At 26.9% G+C, this 23208-nt stretch overlaps 1 protein-coding gene across 4 annotated transcripts in view; it reads left to right on the forward strand.

Annotated features, from left to right (window-relative positions):
- The first annotated feature begins 2203 nt into the window (after positions 1–2203).
- The window catches only part of LOC134829807 (CUGBP Elav-like family member 4), a 79432-nt gene continuing 58427 nt past the window's right edge, over positions 2204–23208 (forward strand). For all 4 annotated transcript variants that reach the window (XM_063843075.1, XM_063843070.1, XM_063843072.1 and 1 more), the window contains exons 1-2: positions 2204–2336; positions 6541–6623. In XM_063843075.1, coding sequence (XP_063699145.1) covers positions 2315–2336; positions 6541–6623 — 105 coding nt within the window. In that variant the 5' untranslated portion in view covers positions 2204–2314. The remainder of the gene's footprint in view (positions 2337–6540; positions 6624–23208) is intronic.

The raw sequence follows: 23208 nt of genomic DNA on the forward strand, positions 1-23208 counted from the left end.
TAAGAAAAGAGAAGAGGCGGAGAGACATACATTTTCGTATATAAACATAACATTTATGTATGAAGAAAAAATCGATCTTTTTGAATCCGATAGTACCACTATTTCTATACATTTTTAAAGCAACTCCTTCTTGCTGTTAAAGGTGAAGTTCCAGTACAATAGTATATCATTAAACTAAAATAAGAAAAGTTAGCTTGTTTAATTTTTCTTTTCATAAAAATAAATCAATGTTTGAATTATAGTGGAAATACTTTATAAAGATTGAATACAAACAAGTACAGCACACGTCTCTTGACAAACTTGTGAACTCATCAGTATGGTTCAAAACACTAAATATATAATAATAATATAAAGTAACCTGTTGTTTGCTACCTAAATATGTACATATGTACCAGAGTTAAAAAGTGATATCTTTAATGATTCTTTTAAATAAAAAACAATAATTACATTAACAAATAAATTCTATAATAAATAAGTACATTAAATTCTAAAGCTGAATATATAGTATGGTTAATTTACAGTAAACATTAAAAATATGTTCTAGGTCGCAAAATAGTTAAATAAAATCAAAATCGTTTACACCTTCTAAGTGTATTTTCATTCCATTGAATACGATTGATAAGGACGATAATCAAAATTGAGCAATATAAAATCCTAATTGAATTTAAAATAAATTTGACGGAAAAGTATTTTTTTTAAATCGAGTGTCACTCACTCATTACATCTATAGCGTTTTATATCATTCAAAAAAAAATGTTTTTTTTAAATTTTATATCTAACTGATTAAAGAAAAACAGTAAAATAAAGTCGCTGCAAATGTGACTTTCATTTCTGGTCTGTCTGGTTTCATTTTAGTATCCTTCATGTTAGAGTAGGAAAAAAAAAGCTAAAATTTCATCGAAAAAGATCATTTATTGTGAGTTGGTCTTGTTTTTAAAAATTTTCAAGAATTAATTTTGGAAAATTTTTAATTACTTTATTAATAAATCATAATATTATAAATTTAACAATATTAACAATATTAAAAAATTGATGTTAATTGGTATTCCTTTTTTTCAACTTAAACTTTTAATCAGTTTTAAATTAAGTTATAGAATTTTCTTAATGTAAAAAATTAAAATAACAAAAATATTAATGAAAGGGAAAAAGCATTTTTTTGCTCGCCCAATTTTTTTTCAAAAATTTTGGACAAATCTATTGAATTTCATTAGGAACGGCTATAATGAGTTGAAATTAAAAAAATATATATATGTATATCGACAAAAGTTCACATTATTTATACAAAAATTAAATTATTCTGCTTAGTCAAGTGATTAGCGTAACGGACTTCCGAACGTAAGGTGAATTTAGTGGGCACTTGCTTGGGATGACATGTGAAAATCTAATGTAAAATCTTTCCCCGGTGTTTATTAACGAAGCTTACAATTCTACAATATGAAGCAAGTTATTATAGACCATATCCTAAAGTAAAATTTTAGTTTTCATTTTTAATTTTATTGTTTTTAGTTTTAATTTTATTTTCCATATGGAGAAACTAGTTTTACTTCTACGCATGTATGTTAAAGGAATCAACTTTCCATATTGTATAATAGTGAATATTTTTTGAAAAATAAATTAAAAACCTCTCTAGCAAAAACTGAGGTATTACTCAAAAGTTACTTCGTTTTCATTCATTAGTTGTTTGTGGAAAATCAATAATTTTATCATCGTATATAGTGCGCATATTACAAATAGCTCTTAAAGTACATCAATTGTTAAAGCAATTCTATGAGAACTGTCGTGGTAAAATCGATTATTGAAATAGAAAAAAAAATACTAATTCAGCCTATTTGTAATGTTAAGTAACTTTTTATTGAATGTTACTGCTACATCAAGTTCTGTTGTATAAAAACACCAGTATAAACAAATTAAACAATTAAAATAAAATAAAATAAAAAAAAGTGTACAGAAAAAAAGATATTTAAAAGATAAAAATTAATATATAGTTATGTTGTTGATATCATAAATCTTTATATCATGCCAATGTATTTGTTCACTAAACATAAATCGTACTGATAAACATAAACAAATTATTCAAAAATTTAGTTAATCAGACAGTGTTATCAAAGAAAATACTTTTTTTTCATAACAAAGCATTTTTTTAAGTAACAATTTAAATGTGTTTCTATTGTAGGTAAGACTTAAAGAACAAAATATTTTAAAAATTGTGATAAAAAACAAGTGTTTGACAAAAGTTAATGAAGTAAAGCTTATATACTGTATTCTCTAAATAAGTTAAATAAAAGGTGAAATAAGAACATATAAATCAGAGATAATGTTAAAAAATTATTACGAATGTAAGTAAAATTAAAATAAATTCTATATTTTTTAGTTCATAGTTTTTGATAAAATTGCAATTTACATTTTGTACATATCTAACTAATTTTTTATTAATGGTGTGCTTGTAAACTATAAGTAAAAAGTGAGTGTAAATGTAGCGTAGAACTTGAATACTACTTTTATTGAATACTATATAAAATTATGGAAAGCTAATGACGCATTTTAAGTGAAATTTTAAAATAGTTGGCAAACAAAGGAAATGTGAAAAACAAATTATATAACCATCTTGACCATTTGAGATATAAAACTTTTGTTCTGGAACTTTGGATCTAGCCTTTAAAATAAGGGAGGTAAGAGCATTCTAAATTTAAAAAAAACATGATTTTTACTGCTCTTCTAAAAATTTTATAATTTTCAACATAAAAATTTGAAAGTATATGTAAAAAACGTAAAACTCTCCAAAGTTTCCGAAAAGTATAGGGTTAGGGGGGGTAACTATGATGATACGGACAATAAGGGGGGTCAAACTGGAAAAAAATAAAAAAAATTGACAAAAGTGAGCCAAATGGCATGAAAATGCAGTTGGAATCCCGTAATTCGGTAGGTAGCTCAATTTCAGACTGTTCTCTTTATTTTAGATACGGGGTTTTTTCAGATTGCTTCATGCATTCACCATGCCCAGGGGGTTCAAAGTATCGAAAAAAACGAAGATTTTTATCATTTTTTACATGTACCTACTTTCAAATTTTTATGTTGAAAATTAAAAAAATTTTAGAAGAGCAGTAAAAATCATGTTTTTTTGAAATTTAGAATGCTCGTACCTCCCTTATTTTAAAGGCTATATCTAAAGTTCCAGAACAAAAGTTTCATATCTCAAAATGGTTAAGATGGTCATATAATTTGTTTTTCAAATTTCCTTTGTCTGCCAACTTTTTTAAAATTTCACTTGGAATGCGTCTAGTATCACATTGAGTCTTTGAAAGTTTTCAAGAAAAAACACCTAAAATATACTTTTCATTTATGTTAATTATTCTAATTGAAGTCCAGATCAATAACTCCACACTGATACCTAAAATATGTTACTTTATTGTAATGGAATAAAATTATTCGAACAAATATGAATATAGTACTGACATGTTTTGCTGTCTTTATTTTTTCTTCTTTACCTTATAAATTTATTCTGGGTGCAAATTTTATATAAGAAAATATTTCTTAGATACAAAGACAAAACATTACAAGCAAACATATATGGTCTAACAAGTAAAAAAGAAAAGTCATTTATCATTTTATTTATTACATTTTTGCGTGTCAACGTATACCGTTTGGACATTCTTTGTAGGTGAACAATATTGTGTATTACGTATGTTTAACTTAAACATAAAAATTTACGCTTTTTGTCTTATACCTACTTAATATAAGACTACTTTATCGTTTTTTGATAGTAATGATGGTTAAGAAGTTATGTTGAAGTTGTAAATACATCGTGAACGAAAATACCCCATTTCGATGTTTTCACATTATTCCTATGATGAGTGGCTCATTTTTCGGGTTCAAAAGTGATTTCTCACATTTGTCTTATTTTGCAAAAGTCTTCAAAATATTTTCAAAAACTATTAGTTTAGTACAATTACCTACCACTTCTATTTAAAGTTTTGGCCTCTCATGCTTTTTCTTTTCCTTAAATTTTGAAAAATTCCGTTTATTTTCAACTTCATAAATAAATATTCATATTTTTAAAATTATTTTATATTATTTTATTTTTTTATTATGTCTCCCTCTCTTAAAGAACTTTTTTCATACTTTATAGTTACTTTTTGTTTTCCTTTGCCCGGAGTTTACTTGTTTTATACAATACAATAATGTTTTATTTTTCCGACTTAGTTCACATGAGTTGACTATACTTAAGTTACATATATAATTTTATAAACTTTTAAAGGTACTCTACAATGGCACAGATTTTAACAATAAGGAATATCACAATAAATAGAATACTTAACACTTATAAAAACTAATTTCACAGCATCACGATCCTTGACGGGGCATGGCCAATAGCATTTTGTGGAGACGTCACATTTTGAACATGAAAAGAGAACATAAAAAACGAATCAAAAGCCAGCGCCTAGAGATGAATCCCACGTTGCTGGTTTTACCCATTTTAGTTTTTTTTTGCTCAATATAAATTTTTATAAGAAGTATTTTTTTAGGGTGTTCCAAGACCGTTTTCTGTTTCGTGTTTCCTCCCCCATCATTTTATCAAAGATCACCATGGGGAATATAGAAATTTTATATAGATTTTGAAATACTATTTCTAGTGTTCGGCACATGCTGCATGTAAAAAAACATGCATGCATGTATCATGTATGTCGACATGCATGATGCGAGTTTCAGTTTTTCAGAGAAAAATTTTTTTTTTCTCACTAATTTAAAAATTAATTAATAATTGAATGAAGAATTTTCGAATAATTTTCAAAATTGATCAAAAATAAATAATTAATAATATAATTAGTGATATAAAATACCGATTTTCAAATTAAGACATTTTTCAAATTTCAGTAATTTTTTACCATAATGTAGCTTAATAAATCTAAAAATATCTAGGATTTATATCGAGTATCTTTTAGTGTAAAAACGTTCACTTATCTCTAAAATTGTCAAGAAGCTTACATGTTTCTAAATATTTTTATTTTATAAATTAGGAGGGATGAATATTTTTCTTTACAAAATTGATCATTTTTCACTAAAAATTTGAAAATGTATAAAAATATCGAATTTTCAACTGATTTTAACTGATTTTGATTATTTTCAAAAGACTTTTGGTTAAAAATGTACTAAAATTAGATTTTTTTTTACATTTTAGATTTTAGATAATCGATATCCTATCTGCGATTTTCAGAAAAAATTAGGTGGGAGGAAACTTGAAACATTTAGGACTATACTTTTGGCCTAAATCATTTAATTTTTAAGAATATGCAATTGTATTGAATGTTATCTGCTTAAAAAACAATGTTTTCCACAATATTTAGTCATGAAACAGAAATAAAAGAATTTTGTTTGTATAATAAATTGAACTTCCATGGCAAAAAATGATGAATATCTCATATGGATACTATGAAAAAATTTTCTCTATGATCACTTCTGGTCTACCCTATGATAATATTATTTGAAACAATAATAAGAGTCAATCCAATTTTTACCGCGATAAAAAAAGAGGGAGTTTCAGATTATTTATTTTTGAGAATGACTCTTCTCATTGTTTATTTTTTCATTTGATTGAATTTTTATTTATTTTTAGAGTACACATGAAAAACTGTTCCGGTGCTTACGTCTGTCTGCTTAAGTTTAGATATGGCGAACATCAAATTGAAAAATAATTTTTTTTATACTTTATATAATATATAATTCATAATACTTTTTTATATTTTTAAATAGGTTTTGCTAAAAAAAGAAATTTATGTTCTTCTTGGGATCCATTATTTATTTATTTAGTTATTTTTTAAAACATTCAATGTCATTTATTTGTGTTGTGTCAAAGCTCGTGCACGTATATCTATGTATACTTATAAAAAACAAAAGTATGTAGAAATAAATACAAGTTGTTGTGTCACAAACCAGAGGGAAATCAAGTGTCTGTTGATGCTACATTTTTAATTATTTGTGAAGAGAATCAGCCTTTGATTTATCATGTGTGACTATAATATTTATTTATATTTTTTTGACGTGAACTGCGTCAAGCGTGAAATCGTATTGAATTACTAATTAAATGGGAAACATTTAATTTTTGCGCACGTGCTTAAAAATTGAAAAAATTAAGGTTAAAAGGTTGAATTTTACTGATTATTAAGACTACAAAGCTTACGTTTCGACAAGTTTAGATGCATAACATTTACGAAACATATTGTAGTATATTTAAATTTTTACTATTCCTTTTTATATACAATATGAATCAACAAGTACTTATATGTTTTTAGTTTCGAACCACATCAAATGGATTTAATTTAACGGTTCAAATTAAAAATTTTTGAATACTTATTCTGTGCTTTTTCTTAATTAGTTGATATGCACAACAATAACTTTTTTTTGTGAGCAAATGCAGACGAACAAATTATGGTGAATTTTGTTACATTTTTAAGAAACTGTTAATTTGTGTTTCCATTTAACAACATAATATGTACTTAACGAACTTACTAATATATAATTTATTAATAATTAATATTATTCCAGGTTGTGCGTTTCTAACGTACTTTAATGCAGAGAGTGCCACCAATGCCCAGAATATGTTGCACGAAAAGCAAGTTTTACCTGGGGTAAGTACTGTGAAAAAAATATATTATTTTTTTGCGTCTTGTCGCGAACCTCGACGATGACATATAACATATATGTATATATTGCGGCTAAACCAGAGACACTTATCAATTTATGCATTTTATTATGCATTTCGATGCATTCTTTTACATTTTATGATGAATCGAATAATTCATCATATTATAACTTGCATATTTGATATTAAAAATTCAGAAAAAAATATTGGCATCCATAGATGAGCATTCTCGTATATACTGTAGGATATTGAATTAGAATACTCTTAGAATTTTTGAGGTTTTTAATACTTTTTCCTCTATGTTAGTGTTCATTTTTAATGTGTACCTAAATTTCGTTTTCAATGTATACTAAAATATAATATATATAAATTCTAAATAATTATAGAACGAATTTGTATATTTATAATCGAATTTTTATTGAAAATTGCAGATGTTTGAATGAAAAATAATTTCCACGCAATCATATGTCATCAAACATATGGTGTACACGCACTACTATAAATAATTGCCTGCTCGTATTATTACAGAAATAATGCATCAACGGTCAATATAGAGAGCATAATAAGTGCAAGTACAATGCTATTTAAACAAATGATTTATTATTAAAATTTTCACAAAACGCAACAACAAAAACGTTCGGACAATGACATCATATATTATGGATTGCACAATAATTATTATATTTAATTTATTTAAAAGCTGATACACATAATGCAATCACCTAAAGAGTTGGCTTAATGTTACTATGAAATTGGATTTAATGTTGGACATAATTTTTCTATTGTACCAATGTAAAAAAAATTATTTTAAAATACATATAAAGAGCCACAGTACGATGAAAAAATGTTTTTTTTTTGTTTTGCAACATTAGTTTCAGAGGGGGCTCTGGATCTGCCCTTATGCTATTGTTTTTTTTTCAACAATTTTAGGGCAATAAACAATTTAAAGAATTTTTTTATATGGAATGCTCGGGGCCTGAGGCTTCAGCCTTATTAGTCTACCTGTAAGTCCGCCACTGTTAATTGATCAATGTTTTCACATTGAACGCTGTAAATTTTTTTGTGATATAAATACTCTGTTAGAATGCGTTCCTTTCTTATCCCTTTTCCTGTTATGTACACATGAGTACACATTTTATATTGGGAAAATCAAAATTTTTTGTTTTGTTTAAAAGTTGTGTTATAAAAATAATTTAAATTGCATTTGAAAGCCTAAGAAGGTAAAATAATAATTTTGAATTTTGGTCTGAACAATTTAAAAAAAATAATTCAAAATTTAAAAAAAAGAAAAAAGGTTGGTCCCGGGAAGGGATAAACAATTTTCTCGATGTATGAAAATTCACTTTTATATTATATACAATGAGTAATGTACAATACAAAAATATAAGCAATTAAAAATAACGGTTATTTTCACATGCATTGCATGAGTACATATTTTGTTCATACTATTCTATTAATATTATTTGGAAAACAGCACAATCTACTAAAACTATTTTTGAAAACATTCCTAACGATTGTGCTTACTGGAAATTATACAAAAATCAATTTTCTATGTAGTATATTTACTGTAATAATAATACATATACAAATCCGATTCGATAAACATCATGTGTGAATCGTACACATCAATTTTTATTACAGTTGCCTTACGTTATTAATTTTGTAGCATCTATACAATCACGTATATTTGTTTTCGAAGTATTACTGAAAAATCTACTTTTAATTCCACATCTGAAAACGTTTTTATTCGTATCGCTGTTGGAAAATAGCATAAATCTATAAACAAATGTAAGTATACACCAGAAGAAAAATTGTAAAATACTTTTGAAAATGAACGTTGTTGGACTCACAATGAAATTTAGTTCCGTTTAATATTTAGGTCGCTCAAGAAGCATTTTTTGTGTTTTTTTGTCTTACTTCAAACTACGCAGATAAAATGTATTAAAAAAAATTTGTGTTAATTATTATAAAACAATGCAAGTACAATCATTAATTAATTATTAATCAAAACATCGTGAGCTTTATTTTTTTAAATAAATCAAATTAAATAAACAATATTTATATTAAAATATAAGAAGAAATAAGAAATTTAAATTAAATATATAAAATAAATTTATTTATTTTGTGTTTTCATTGAGTGTTGGTTTTTACAGTCCTTTTTTATGCAAAATATGGATCGGAATTTCCACTTGTGGTATTACGATAATCTTTTACAAAATACGGTAAATATTAATTATTTTTCAATTGAAATTATATTTTTAATCGCCAAGCGTATTTTTATTATCTTAAATTAAAATTCAATTAAAAAAGTATCTTCCGGAGAATTTTGACTACTTTTCAAAAACATTTTCATTTTTTGTGAAAATGTCAAACAACCTTGATTTTTGGTCAATATTTGAACATTTTTGGACTTTCTTCATTGACTTCTTGACTCATATTTTTTCAAAAATGTTGCAAATTTTATATAAGGGCAAAAACATTTAATCACAAAAGTCAAAAAATAGATTTTGATGAGATTTGGTGTGCTGATTAGGCTTGGCCTTCTGAGCAAAAAACATTCGGTCATTTTGGGTTATGACTCATCGTTGACCCTTGAGAGGCTTTTTGACGTTTTTCGCGCTTTTTTCCGCGAAAAACCTTTAAAGGAAAGGTCTTCAAAAGACAAACAAAATTGACTATTGAAAAAATAAATTCTTGTTAGAAATAATGAAGATATTGACCAAAAACTGTCGAAAAACGGCTAACTTTGAGCCATCGTACCTCAGTAATGAACAGTTTTTCATAAAAACTTCAAAAAATGTTGTATAATGCTGTATCTTTCTAAAATAGTTTTCAAATTTGTCGTACCTATTCTAGTTTTTGAGTTATGGCTGAAACAAAATTGCTTAATTTTGGAAAAAACGCTAAAAAGTCTCTCACGGGTCAACAAATAAGTCATAATTTAAAATGACCGAATGTTTTTTGCTCAGAATGCCAATCCTAATCAGCACACCAAATCTCATCAAAATCTATTTTTTGACTTTTGTGATTAAATGTTTTTGCCCATAACAACAACAAATTAGACCTCAAAATTTGAAAAATATGCATGTTTGATAAAAAAAACTTTTATTCGTATTTCTATGATAAAATCCCTAAGAATAAACCAAACCGCTTGGTTGTTTTTTTTTAAACTGTAGTGAATTATAATCAAATGGTATTTTTAAAATCTTTTTCTGAATCACTTTGAAGTTTTAAAATTGCAATGCAAATTATAGACGATACGTTAGAGAATGCCAAAAACTTCAAAAGATCATAACTTTTTAAATGTCCGCGTTTTTAGATGAGATCAAAACATTTTTGTAGATAGCTCGAGACCTATTTTAAGACTGTCATAGTATTTTAATTTAAATTATTTACTACATTTGTTACAATTAGATTAATTTTATTATGTATCTAACAAATTTTAATTTTGAACTCTAAAAATATGCATGTTTCATATTCAAACTTCTAATAAAAATCGACTTTTATATACGACGAAAGGAAGTAGTATTATGAAAAACGGAACATAATAAAAACTAGATTCATTTATACAAAACTCTTGTAGTCCTATAAACTTTTATAACAAAAGTCCTTATAATCCAACCTAAGAGTAATTAACACAAATTTCCCTCATTTTCAAGCTTATATACATACAGTTACAAAATATTCAAAATCCAAAAATTATCTCTAAACGTCCTTTTGTGTATGAATATTTAATGCTGTATGTACCTACATCGTTACAACCTAAAAGAATTTAATATGCAAAAATTTTAATACCCAATCTTTTATGTGTCTACACTATGAAATATTTTTAGGGACAAAAGCGATATTTAAAGCACAAGAATAATATTTTTGGGTGTGTTACCACCAACAAAAAAGAACAACGAGGATCCACTTCAACATATAATTATTATTTTTGACTGTCGTATTCTCTCATCTTCTGTTTTTCGTGTTTATAAAAGAGGATTTTCTATACATGCTCATATATAAATATAATAATAAAATAAACTTTTTCCTATTCATGTATTTGTTATAATAATAATTTTACTGTAATAAATTTATTTCAAGTGATTTTCTATATATGTATTGATATTGATATTTATATTATGTGTTTATATTATATTATCGACCATTATTTCCCGAAAATTGAAATTTTCTATACATTGTACTTGAAAAATAACATTTTTGGATTTTCCGACGAAATTGTCGTTTTGCGACCATATGTTTCATAGAGAAAAATGATCTACTTGAGCTGACAAACAATCCTGATGAAACAAAAAATTTCAAAAAAATGTGAAATTTTTCACTCAATTTAAGAATTTTGATGATTTTAAGTCAATTTTGTATGGAAAATATCATTCAAAGTAATTTTACAGGTAAACATAATTTGCTAGAAAAAAGTTCTTATTTTTGCATGATAAAGATGGACATCTAGTACCCATTTTGAAACTATATTTTGTGATTTCTTCTCCGTTTAGAATGGAATGACCCTTATGTAAAATTTTTGTTTTATTTATGTAAATTTGGAAAATATTATTGAACACATGAATTAACATACTTAATAATTATTAAAATTAATACACTTTAAAATTACATGATTTTTCTCATCTAAATTTAATAAAAAAAAAAGTACGTGAGACGATCACCATTGATGCTTTTGAAAAATTAATCTGAATCATATTCATAACAGGATTCTTTGTAGTGTGACGTGTAATTATCATTTGGTACTCGACAGAATGTCCATTTGAGCGATGTTCTACATTGTACCGTGTCTTATACTGAATTTCTGCTCCAGACGAATGTGCGTGTTGACCGTGCGAGGAATAATGTCTAACCTTGCTTCCAGATTGACCGTAACGTTGAATATTTCTGTCAGACATTTTCACTTATTGTAGTACATGTTTGATATACTACTTTGTTTTTACCGCATAAAAAGGGCCCATTTTGTGCAACGCCGGCCTTACAACATAGAAAGATTGTCAGAATCAAAGGCGGTAAGGTGCTAAACGACAGTAAACTTTCCAAAGAATTCGAATTCAGGCATAGAATTTCCCGGCTTGAACAAAAAAATTAAAGCCCAGGCCTCAAAGTTGGGAAAAATGGCGAAAAAATGAAATTTTTTGGGCAAAAAAGTATCCCTTTTTAAATTTTTTTTTTATTTTAATTTTTTAGATGAAGATCGCGACAAATTTGAAAGAATTGCATCGAAGCAGACCATCAAATTTACCATAAAATTCTCAAAAATGAGGCTTTTTTTTCGCTGAATTTCAGCTATAGGGGCAAATTTTAAACTTTGTTTCACATTTTGAGCCATTTGGGGTTTTCTGAGAGAAATATGATGTATGTATAAGTGATCTTTATGATATTTTTTCAGCTTTCGATTGGCGTTAGCGCTTTCTTCGGTTTGAGTCTGTAACAACAACATTAAAAACAAAAACAAAAGCAAGAAACAAAATTAAAGATCATTCTAATACATTTTTATAATATAGAAATATAGAAAATCAATATTTTACACAATTGCAAAAAATTAGATATGAGTGAACCGACAAGTTTATAATTTAATTAAACAATGATAAGGACTATCATATAATTGTTATTAATGAATTGTTTCATTGTGTGATAAACACACTATACAAAACTGTAACAGTAAATACAATGAAAAAATTCTTTTTACTTATTTCACTTTTGCTATATTTTTACCCAAAAGTCATATGTATAAATTGTATGAATCTAACAACATCGCACATCATCATGCAAGAAGCAATGAGAAAGATAAATGGAATAATTTGAATATTGATTGAAACTAAATTGAATGTACTCAACTCATGCATCTGTTTGCTATGTTTGTTATTATGCGTATTGTGTATATATATGTATATACATATATGCTTTTACCAGGCACAGTTCATAAAAAACATACATTGAAAATTTCTAGAACGTATATTTGATATACATTGGTCATTTTCTATCTCTAGCCCTTGTTCGAAGAATTAGATCACATGGCAAACAGGCAACCATTACCATGTATTCGTTAGTTTATTCTCATTCAAACAGTAAAAGCAATACGCCATACATGGACACAGAAATTGATGAATTTATACACTTATATGAATGATGTATAGCCAACTTACTATTTATAATACTTTGCATCTCCACCGCATACCGAAGTGCTTTTTATTATGATGATTGGAGTAAAATCTAACTATGTACAAAAAATACTGAACATTCATATTGTTGTAGGATATTTGCATATCGCATAATTGATGAACTATACAAATTTTCCATTTTAAACTCTTGGTCTTGGTTTTTTACTCTTTACTGTTCGTGATTATTGTTATTATCGTTTCACTTATTTTCGATTTTTTAAATGGTCTTTTTTATCAGACGCATGAGTTTTCTATTTAAATTCAGTAGGTGAATTTTTATTAAAATTAAATTATTATTATTAAAAATAAATCTTTTTTTATATTAAATATTATATTAATATTAAATATGTATTTTGAATTTATAAAAATTCATTTTTGTCAAAGTAAAAGAACATCTTCATGTTTCTATATAAAAGATATCTAACCAAAAAATTATAAAATTATAAATGCAAAAGATCTATTTTTGAAGTTGAAAACTTCTTGTATAACAGAGCTTTTTAATATTTAGGGAAACTTTTTTTGTGCATTGCTCGAATTTAAAAATGGGACTTATGTTGAATTAGAATGAAGAAATGAACCTTCTATCTCTTAATGAAAAGCTTTAAAAAATACGAGCTTTTGGCGCACTTAATTCATGCTCAAAAAAATGAACAAAAATCAAAATAAAATCTTTTCACTCGTTTTGTTACAAAAGTAAATTTGGAAAATTATTTCTAAAGTCTAACCAATAAAAAACCAAATAGGTATGTATACAACTTAACTAAAAAGTGTTACGATTGGAATATTTAAACAAGAATGCAGTCACAGAAAAATATCGCTATAATGGGTAAAACCGGGTCTCCAACATGCGATTTAAATTCTATCAAATTTTCATGGGAATTCCACACCAATTTATGTTACAAAATTGTTAATATATAATACATGCAAAATGGGAGTTATAAATGTTGTTACAATTTGTCGGATGTTGTGTGTTAGATAATATATGTCTAGTTATTTGGTCTATTCTTCGTCGATCCTTACTAAAGATCAAAATAAACGTAGTTTAGAACACAATTTATATTTCGATCTTTATGCCTTTTGAAGAATCACGTGCTCAAAATTTACTGAGATCTTTTAGAAACCCTTTGGGACCTTCTGGGAGAGCTGAGTGAATTTTGAGGGCGCCTGCTTGGGATGACAGGTAAAAAGCTAAGACCCATTCCTCGGCGTTTACTGAGAAAGCTTACGATTTCACAGTATGAATTCCCGAAACCAGCTATAAGCTGAAGTGGGATATGCCTTTATAACAAAAAAAAAAATGTGTCGGATCGGCAACACACGCTCAAAATTAGAGCTCAAGGCTCTGAATTTGAGTCTTTATTGCATTTATGGAAATAATAATTTGACTTAAATTATATACGATTATATATTTTAGAGATTAGGTGGAAGAAAGCCCAAATTTTTGATATGCAAGAGTTAGTGTTTCAATTATCTCAAATCTCGAAAGGAATCCTTATAGTAGCTGAACCTTGTTACTAAATTTAATTTTTTTTTTCGAAGTTTTTAAATTGTATATACCTTCCTAAATAGTTTTGAAAAATAAAAAATACAAAATCAATTTTTAGAAATTCAATCTAAGGTAAAGGTTTTGCTCATAAAATATTACATAACTAAAATAATATTTTATACATTGGGCTAACCGTGGCTAACCGAAAATTCAAGATTTATAAACTATTTATTTAAAAGGACAAAATAAAATTTTCCGTTAAAAGTCTTAATCTTTCGTCGATTTTCTTTATTTTTATTTATATTAAATTCATTTTATCTGTGAGATCTTCTAGAAACTCTTGCCTACAAACAAAATTGACAAATGTTTAGAATAAATAAATTATCAGAGTCCATATTGAATACACCATCACCTGTTATCCCTTAGAGTATATTTGACGAATAGTATAATATATTATTTAAAAGATTTATCATCGCTGTCACATAATTCATGCATATTCCCGAATGATTAGCGCGATTTTTTATTTAGCTTAATGATGTTTAAAAAGTAGTTTAATTCAGGGGAATACTTTTCAGGAATGCTTTTACTTTATTAAATTGTACTTTTAAAATATAAAAAAGTAAACGCCAACTGGTTCGAGAACAACCAAAGAATGTATCGCTTTTCAATTTCGTTAACTTTTATGCAAAAATATTTTTTTTACGTGACCAAATCATTTTATACCTAATATTTTATGAAAACAGTTTAAGATCAATAATAATATAAATTTAATCCTGGTTTATTGCAAACTTGCTATTTAATGTATTTCACTATTATGCTGGAGATGTCTTGTGTCATGTGTGACCTACATACTTTTGTAGCGCGAATTTTGAATATTGGGTGAAAGTCGAATCAGAAAGTAAAAATTAATATTTTCGTGTATTATTTAACAATACAAAAAAAAACTTATCACATTTGATGCAAACATTGGACAAAAGCCAATTACATAAATACATACATATTACCATGAGAAATTCTTCTATAATAAATATATTTGAGAGAACTACTTAGGATAAATTAACCAGTTATCGTGCACTTTAGAAATTTCAACTTTGCACGTTAAAAATTTTCAAATCACAGGTAAATGGCAGAAAAAATGGTTTTCACATATGAAATCAGCAAAGTGTTATCTATTGATTGCAATTGTTATCAGTTACTGAGTATCAAAAATAAGACCAAAACCACATGAAATTTTATTTTTTTCCATGCGGAACCAATAAAAATGAATAGAAAATCGTCAAATTGATTGTTATTGAATAAAATAAATTTCTTTTAAAATGGGAAATTTTGACAAAATTTTAATTTTTTTAAGGTATTTTACTTAGCATAAATTGTATAAAATGCATCTAAAATTAAAAAATTAAGGCCTATAATAGTGTAAAACTGTTTTCAATATGTGAATCTGTATATTTTTTTAGTAATTTCATATGCTAGGTAATTCAGAATTTTCGCTAATTTCTTTTTTATTAAAAATCAGTTTTATTATGTTTTTAATCTTTTTAAACATTTTACTTAACTTGAAAAATTAATTTAAATTATTTAAAACTTTTATTTTTTCTTAGAATTTTGACATTTGTCTCTATAGCACAGTACAACACGGTAACTGGTTCATTAACATAAGAAAAAAATATAGTTTAAATTGCCAAAATTTTTTAAATTTCAAAAAAGTCGTTTGAAAATTTTTAAAAAAGTTTTTTGTTTAGAAAATTTGTCCAATTGTTAAAACAAAATATATAAAATGTCTTTAGAGCACACAATTGAATATTAAAAATAGTGAAAATTCATTATTATCATTGTTTTCTATTATCATTATTCATTACTCCCACCTCCTTACTTTTTGAGGTCCAAAATAATCCGAAACATTTTTTAAAATTGCACTTGCCTTATCACAGCTTAAGCAACGATAACATTTTTAACTTTGAAATTTTAAAATGAAATTTTGAACATTTTTTGCAACAAAAGGTAAAATAAATTTTGTTGTACCATATAGAAAATATGGGTCTAAAATGCATCTTTCATTTAAATCTCTATCAAAAATTGTATTACAAAAAGTTGATCCATTTCACTTCAAAGTCAAAAATAACTGGTTAACCCATCCTGCAGATTACAAAGAATTTTTAACAAGATTTCGTTTATATTGAATACCTTTTTTAGACAAATTAAAAATATATACGTACAACTTCCTTTTTAACGAATTGGTTTGTGTTTATGAAATTCGTTATATAGCAACATCTACCCGATACACATTTAAAAACTTTGACCAAATGTAAATTCGTCATTTTGCCCCATTTGACATTTTTATTTAATTGGCCCAATGTACATTCAAAAATTTTGAACCAATTCATAATTGAAAAATTTTTACCCAAAACACATTTAAAAATTTCGCCCCAGTTGACATTTTGAAATTTTTACCCCAATTCACATTAAAAACTTTTGTCCCAATGCATATTTTTGCATATTTTTGGTATTAACCCTGCTCAAATCGTACAATTCGTTATACAGCAACTCATTTATATGAGGATTCGTTATATAGCAACTTCGTTATATACATAGTAGTTTCGCTAAATGGAAAGTCGTACGAACCTAACTAGACCACTACAAAAGCCCCATTTAGATAAAAAAATATAAAGTTGTGAATTATCAGTATTCTATTTTTGGTTTTGTCTGAAACCACATATTTTTTTATTCAAAAAAGTAATAATAATTGTTGTTTAACTTAAAAATATGTACATTTAATTATAATGTATAATAATAATGTAATGTATTTGATTCGATTAGTAAAATGAGACATAGAATAGTGCAATCATTAATTTAGTTTTTACAGATTTTTTTTATTTCATACAATATATTTAATAGAATAAATGTTATTACCTGGAAGCAAATTCGGGATGCAATCCCGAAAGTTGTCGATGTGAAACGATATTTTATCAACTGCGCGAATGTTGAAAGCAAGCTCACGTACCCTTAAATTTACAGAGAAGCTTTGAGGTGTATCATATTGAGAAGTTAACTTTTGTAAGCTTTTATTTTTGAATATTCGTCTTGAGTATTTAAGTTAACACATTTTTGCAATAGCGTTGCAATATTTTAAGCTTTCTCTTGGAAAAAGCTTTTTCTATATAATATCTTACCCCACACCATATACTATTTATATGTATATAACACCAATCCAAAATAATGCGCGTTGGTATCTAGGTTTCCACCACCCATAATTTGTGTCTAGGCAACCTGTTGCCATCATGTTTTTCTCTGTTCTCTGTTGAGTTATTTACTGTACAATTTAATATGATGGTAGTCGATATTTTTATAGACGTTCTATATTAAGTGTGTACGTCTATTGAGAACGTGCAATATTTGTTGTTTACTTTTTAGCTTCACTTTATTGTTTCTCAGAAAATATTTTGATTATAATCATCATTATATTTTTATTATAGTATTATAACCAAATATATCGATTGAGAAAAGTATGTTTAAAAATACTCACCTTAGCACACATAAGTTTAGTGAAATTATATACTGAAACGTTAAATTTTCTAAAGCTGAGAAAAATAGATGTACAATAGTAAATAAGTAAGTAACTAAGTTTAAAACGAATTAGAAAAACACGATGAATGTTGAATTTTAAATTGCGTAGGGCTTCTTCAAGGTTTCTTCTATTTTTACCACTTTTTACCTATTTCTACCACAATCTATTTTTCACTTTAACAATATTTGTACTTTCATCAAGAGTTACAACATTGGTTGTTGTGCGTTTTTCTACATTATAAATTATGACAAATTGCAATTTATCATTTTGCTCAGAAATCAAATAAACATACATGTATTAATATGTACAGTTGTACTGTTGAAAATTTTGTTCACTTAGTTCTAAAGTGAAGAAGAGGAAGTAATTACTGTTTTATAAAATAATGTAACAATTGTGACAATCATTCTTCAAAATTATAATATTACGTACATAAATCAATGATTATATTAATAAGTTAAAAAAAAAACAGATAGCTCATATATTGCTATAAAGATGAAAAATCGTATGTAAAAGTGTACATTGTAGGTACATAGTAGATATTTTCAATACAAGGTGATTTGAAATATAAAAAGTTTCCCGTATACCAGCTGTATCTTAGCAACAATCTGTTTCATGTATTAAATATATATTACACACTTTTGTTATACATATGTATGTATAGTATATTCAACATTATTTATGGCTTGTTGAGTTCATTTCAGAGATTCTATTTTATTTTGGATGTTGATGATGACATTGATTATTTTTTCATACTGACTAAGCATATTGATGTCGCCTCGTAAATATATGTATTAAAGTATGTTCATTGCTCAAAAGAAAAATATAATTTTATATTTAATTCCTAGTTTTATTATTTTAGCTATAAAATACACTTGCAATTTAAATGTTAGTGTAAATAATTTTCATCTTGCTTTTTTAAATGAGCTATTTTTCACTCTGCGAATTGTTTAAAACCGTCAATCATTAATACTTCTAATTTTAATTATAATATATTTATTAATTATAATATAATAATAATATATTCTGATTTGAATGAATGAAAATGTCAAAAATATCAAATACCAATACCTTTAAAGAATTTGAAACAAAATGTTTAACGATTTGATAAGAAAATATTTATGCAGTGGTTGTCATTGAAAGTTTGATTGCGTTATACGTTAAGAGCAAAAAAGTAAAAAAAATACAATATTTTTAGAAGTAATTTTTTTTTGGTTTATAAATACATTTTTTACGAACAATATATGAATTAAGGGATCAAAGGTAAAACGCTGGAAAATAACTTGTCAATTTGATAGATGTCAACAACATGTTTTCTGTTTCGCGTTTCCTTCCCTATCATTTTTATCAAAAATCACCATGGGGATATAGAAATGTTATATAGATTTTGAAATACTTTTTCATACTAAATGACTTAAGAAATCAAGTTTTGCTAGCTTTTTTAGCGATATTTTAGCTGTTTTTCAACAAGTTTGACATTTTACACTATTTAAGAGGCTTAAGAGGTTATTAAGAGGTTATTTCGATTAAGAAATCAAGAATTATTTTTTTTACAAAAAATAACAATCAAAAATTTGAAAATTATTTTTTTAGAAAAATTTTTCAAAATAGTTTTTGGAAAGGAAAAATTAAGTCAAAACGCTAATTTTATAACAATATCATAGAAAATAACTCAAAAAGAGCTCCTTATTATCTGTAGACTTTTTAGTAGGGATTGCGGAAATTACAGAGGAATCAAACTAACCTCTTAAACAATGAAAATCCTGGAAAGAGTTATCGACACACGAATGCGAAAAATCGTCAACGTGCACAACAATCAATGCGGTTTTGTGAAAGGGCGTTCAACAACAGAAGCAATTCAAAGTGTACGGATCTTGTCAGAAAAATTCAAAAGTGTCAAAAAAGAAATTCATATGGTCTTTATTGACCTTGAGAAGGCCTAAAAAAGGGTCCCAAGATCACTGATTTGGATGCCTTGCGTGCGCACAACGTACCCGAGAAGTATATTTCTGTCATTCAGGACATGTACACTGACGTTTATACGAGGGTACGATCTACTGCAGGAACATCCGACGATTTTCGTGTCGAAGTTGGCGTTCATCAAGGAAGCGTGCTAAGTGCTCTCTTGTTCATCATTGTGATGAACTACTTGACATCGCAGAGAATGAATGACGTGCTCATGACCTTGTTGTTCGCTGATGATATCGTGTTGATAGCTGAAGATGCTCAATCTCTGCAAACAGTCTTGAATAATTGGAAAGACGATCTTGAAGAAAATGGACTGAAAATCAGCAGATCTAAAACCGAGTATCTGTTCTTGCCATTTTCAGATCCTAACGCACCTGTTCCCGACATATGTTTGGATACAAATTTGCTTCCAAAGTGTGAAAAATTCAAGTATTTGGGATCCGCAATATCAAAAACAAGAACGTGTCATGAAGATTTAACAGCCAGGATACAGGTCACGTGGATGAAGTGGCACCAATTATCAGGCGTGCTCTGCGACAAACGAATGCCATTGAAACTCAAGGGACGAATACACAAAACCGTTTTAAGACATGTGATGCTCTATGGTTCTCAATGCTGGACGATGTACTCAGAATTCAACAAGAAAATGGAAACTGCTGAAATGAAAATGCTGCAAATGTCTAAAGGAGTTTCCAAAATAGACAAAATACGCAGCGAGGAAATTCGACAAAGCCTCGGAATTCTTGAGCCAATCAGCGCTAAAATGGAGGAATATCAGCTAAAATGGTTTGGCCATGTGAAGCATCGCGAAGAAGATCCCCAATACGTCGTCACTCAAGCCGTGAACGTGTCATCCAATTTCCATTCACAACCCACAAGAGGAAGAAAGAAAAATACATGGATGAAGCAAATGAAAAGCAAGCTCGAAAGTTACAACATCAGAGAATTCACACCCGCCAAAGAACCGCCAACCCTGAGGACGTATGACAAAATCGGGAAAATTTTATATTTAATTGTAGTTAATTATTTATGAATAAATGGCAAAGAAAAAGATTATCTGTAGACTTTTGCCTGTACCCGTATTCAAAATTTTGTACTTCTAAATTCATATTTTCGTATTCCTCATGACCCTTTCACAATTCCATACACATCACAACAAGTGTTCTCCCCATATACATGTCGACATGCATGCATGCAGCATATGTTGCCGCTCCTCATGACCTACGAGATGCCAATTTCGCTCGTGGACAACGTCTTGGACAAAGGTCTCGAAAAACTGGAGGCAAAAGCTCCGTTCGTGAAAGATCCCCCGAAAAATATCTACAACAACACCAAGGAGATTGTCATGTCGACATGCATGTAGCACAAAATTTACATGTAAAATATAAAAATTAAAATATTTAAAAAAAAAAATTTTTAAAGAAAAAAAAAATTTGTTTAAAGAAAAAAAAAATATTTTTACTTTTTTAGTAGCTATCAAAGATCAATACAATAAAAGTCAAATGTTTTGGATAAATGTAGCTCTTATAAACATTACGACACATAGAATTTTTTTTAAATTTTTCATATTTTTGAATAAAAGTTTTGAGCTTTCAAAAAGAGGTTGACTATTTTTTTCTTTCAGTAATAAAAAAGTTTCAATTAAAAATATTAAATATTTTACTTTAAATATTAGTTTAACGAAAATAGATATTTTTTGGTAAAAAATTACTAAAATTTAATAAATGTCGTAATTTGAATATGGATATTCGATATCACTATTAATAATATTTTTAAAATATTATTTATTTTGATCAATTTTGAAAATTATTTTATTAAATTCTTTATTCAATTATAAATTCAATTTTTGAAAAAAAGTGTGTGAAAAAAAAAATTTTTTTTTCTTTAAAAAATTAAAATTCAAACATTTTTTCTTCGAAATGCGGTAAAAAATGTATGATCGAAGCCCAAAACAATAAAACTGAGATATAGGGGATAACCTTGATAACTAAAACAAGTTATAATTTTTATATAAAAATCGCGACCACTTTTTTAGAAAAAAAGTTCATCATAAATCGTCCATCTGAAATCCGTAAACATAAAAATTTTTGGTAAGAGAAAAAATATTGTCCTACTGTAGTCTTACAAGAATGGGATCAACTAATATTTTTGATTAAAGCCCAAATTTTAGGGTTTTGTATGAAAAAAGGCTTTTGCAAAAAACTTATGAGCGTTATTGTATATTTGCGAGACATTGATTCTTTTGGTGAAAAGAAGACTAGGGAAAAGAAGAAGTGATTTGAGTTTCCATTATTTTATTGTTTTCTAGTATATTAGTTTTTCATTGTGTGTGTTTCTAATTTACATACAACTAGGTTAAAAATTAAAGTAAACCTTATATTTCAATAAAACGAAGAATCTTACTACTTCAGATGTCATAATATACAAAATGCTACAAAATACCTAATAATTAATTTATGGTTTTCTTTTAATTTTGTAATTTAACGGTAAAAATGTCAAAATGATTAAGTCATAAAATGAAACTTAAATTTAAATAAAAATATAGCGTAGCAATGTTAAATAAAATCAAACAATTAATCATAATTTTTATTAATTTTTATTACATAAAGTATTTCCATTTTCCAAAAAATCATCTAAAACTTATACATATCTACACGGGCGATGCCTTTTAGTTTTCCTATACATGATGATGTATAAATATAATATGTATGGTTGTACAACATATAGATAACAACAGGCACTATATTACGAAAATGCTGAAGCATATGGTAAAATTTTTGATGATACAACACTAAAATTAGCGAAAAATAAGCGCACGCAGTTCATATAATTTTGTATATTTCAATATTTTTCTATGCCAATAAGCACAACATTTCCTGTGTATTACATTTAGATACCCGAAACATCAAATACGCCGATTTCATATTCAAATATTTTGTATAAAGAGGAATATGAAACGATAAAAACAACAAAAAATATAAAGCGAACAAACAACACGCTCGATAGCGCTTGCGTGGATTATATAACAAGAACATGCGCTAAGGTGTCAGTTTCCGCCCACCCAATATACAAAGATAAAATTGTACACCGCCGTCTGTCATCAAAATCATTAAAACGAGCATCAGTAGAATCATTTATCGTCTACAATGATAAAATAATATACAATGATTGTTGCTGAGTGTAGAATACAGTCGCCTGTTGATATGTCTCTTAAACTGTGTACCATTTTCAGCAGTTTATATATACATTGCTAAAATTTATTGTATATGTAGACCTGTAGATAATGATTTTTTTTAGTTATTAGTAAATCTTCAAAATTTTAATGATTTTAAAATCAATCGAACTACCAGTCGCTTCCATTACTATTTTAGTATGGTATAACGGAATTACA

The sequence above is a fragment of the Culicoides brevitarsis genome, chromosome 2, assembly GCF_036172545.1.
Source record: "Culicoides brevitarsis isolate CSIRO-B50_1 chromosome 2, AGI_CSIRO_Cbre_v1, whole genome shotgun sequence".
Lineage (NCBI taxonomy): Eukaryota > Metazoa > Arthropoda > Insecta > Diptera > Ceratopogonidae > Culicoides > Culicoides brevitarsis.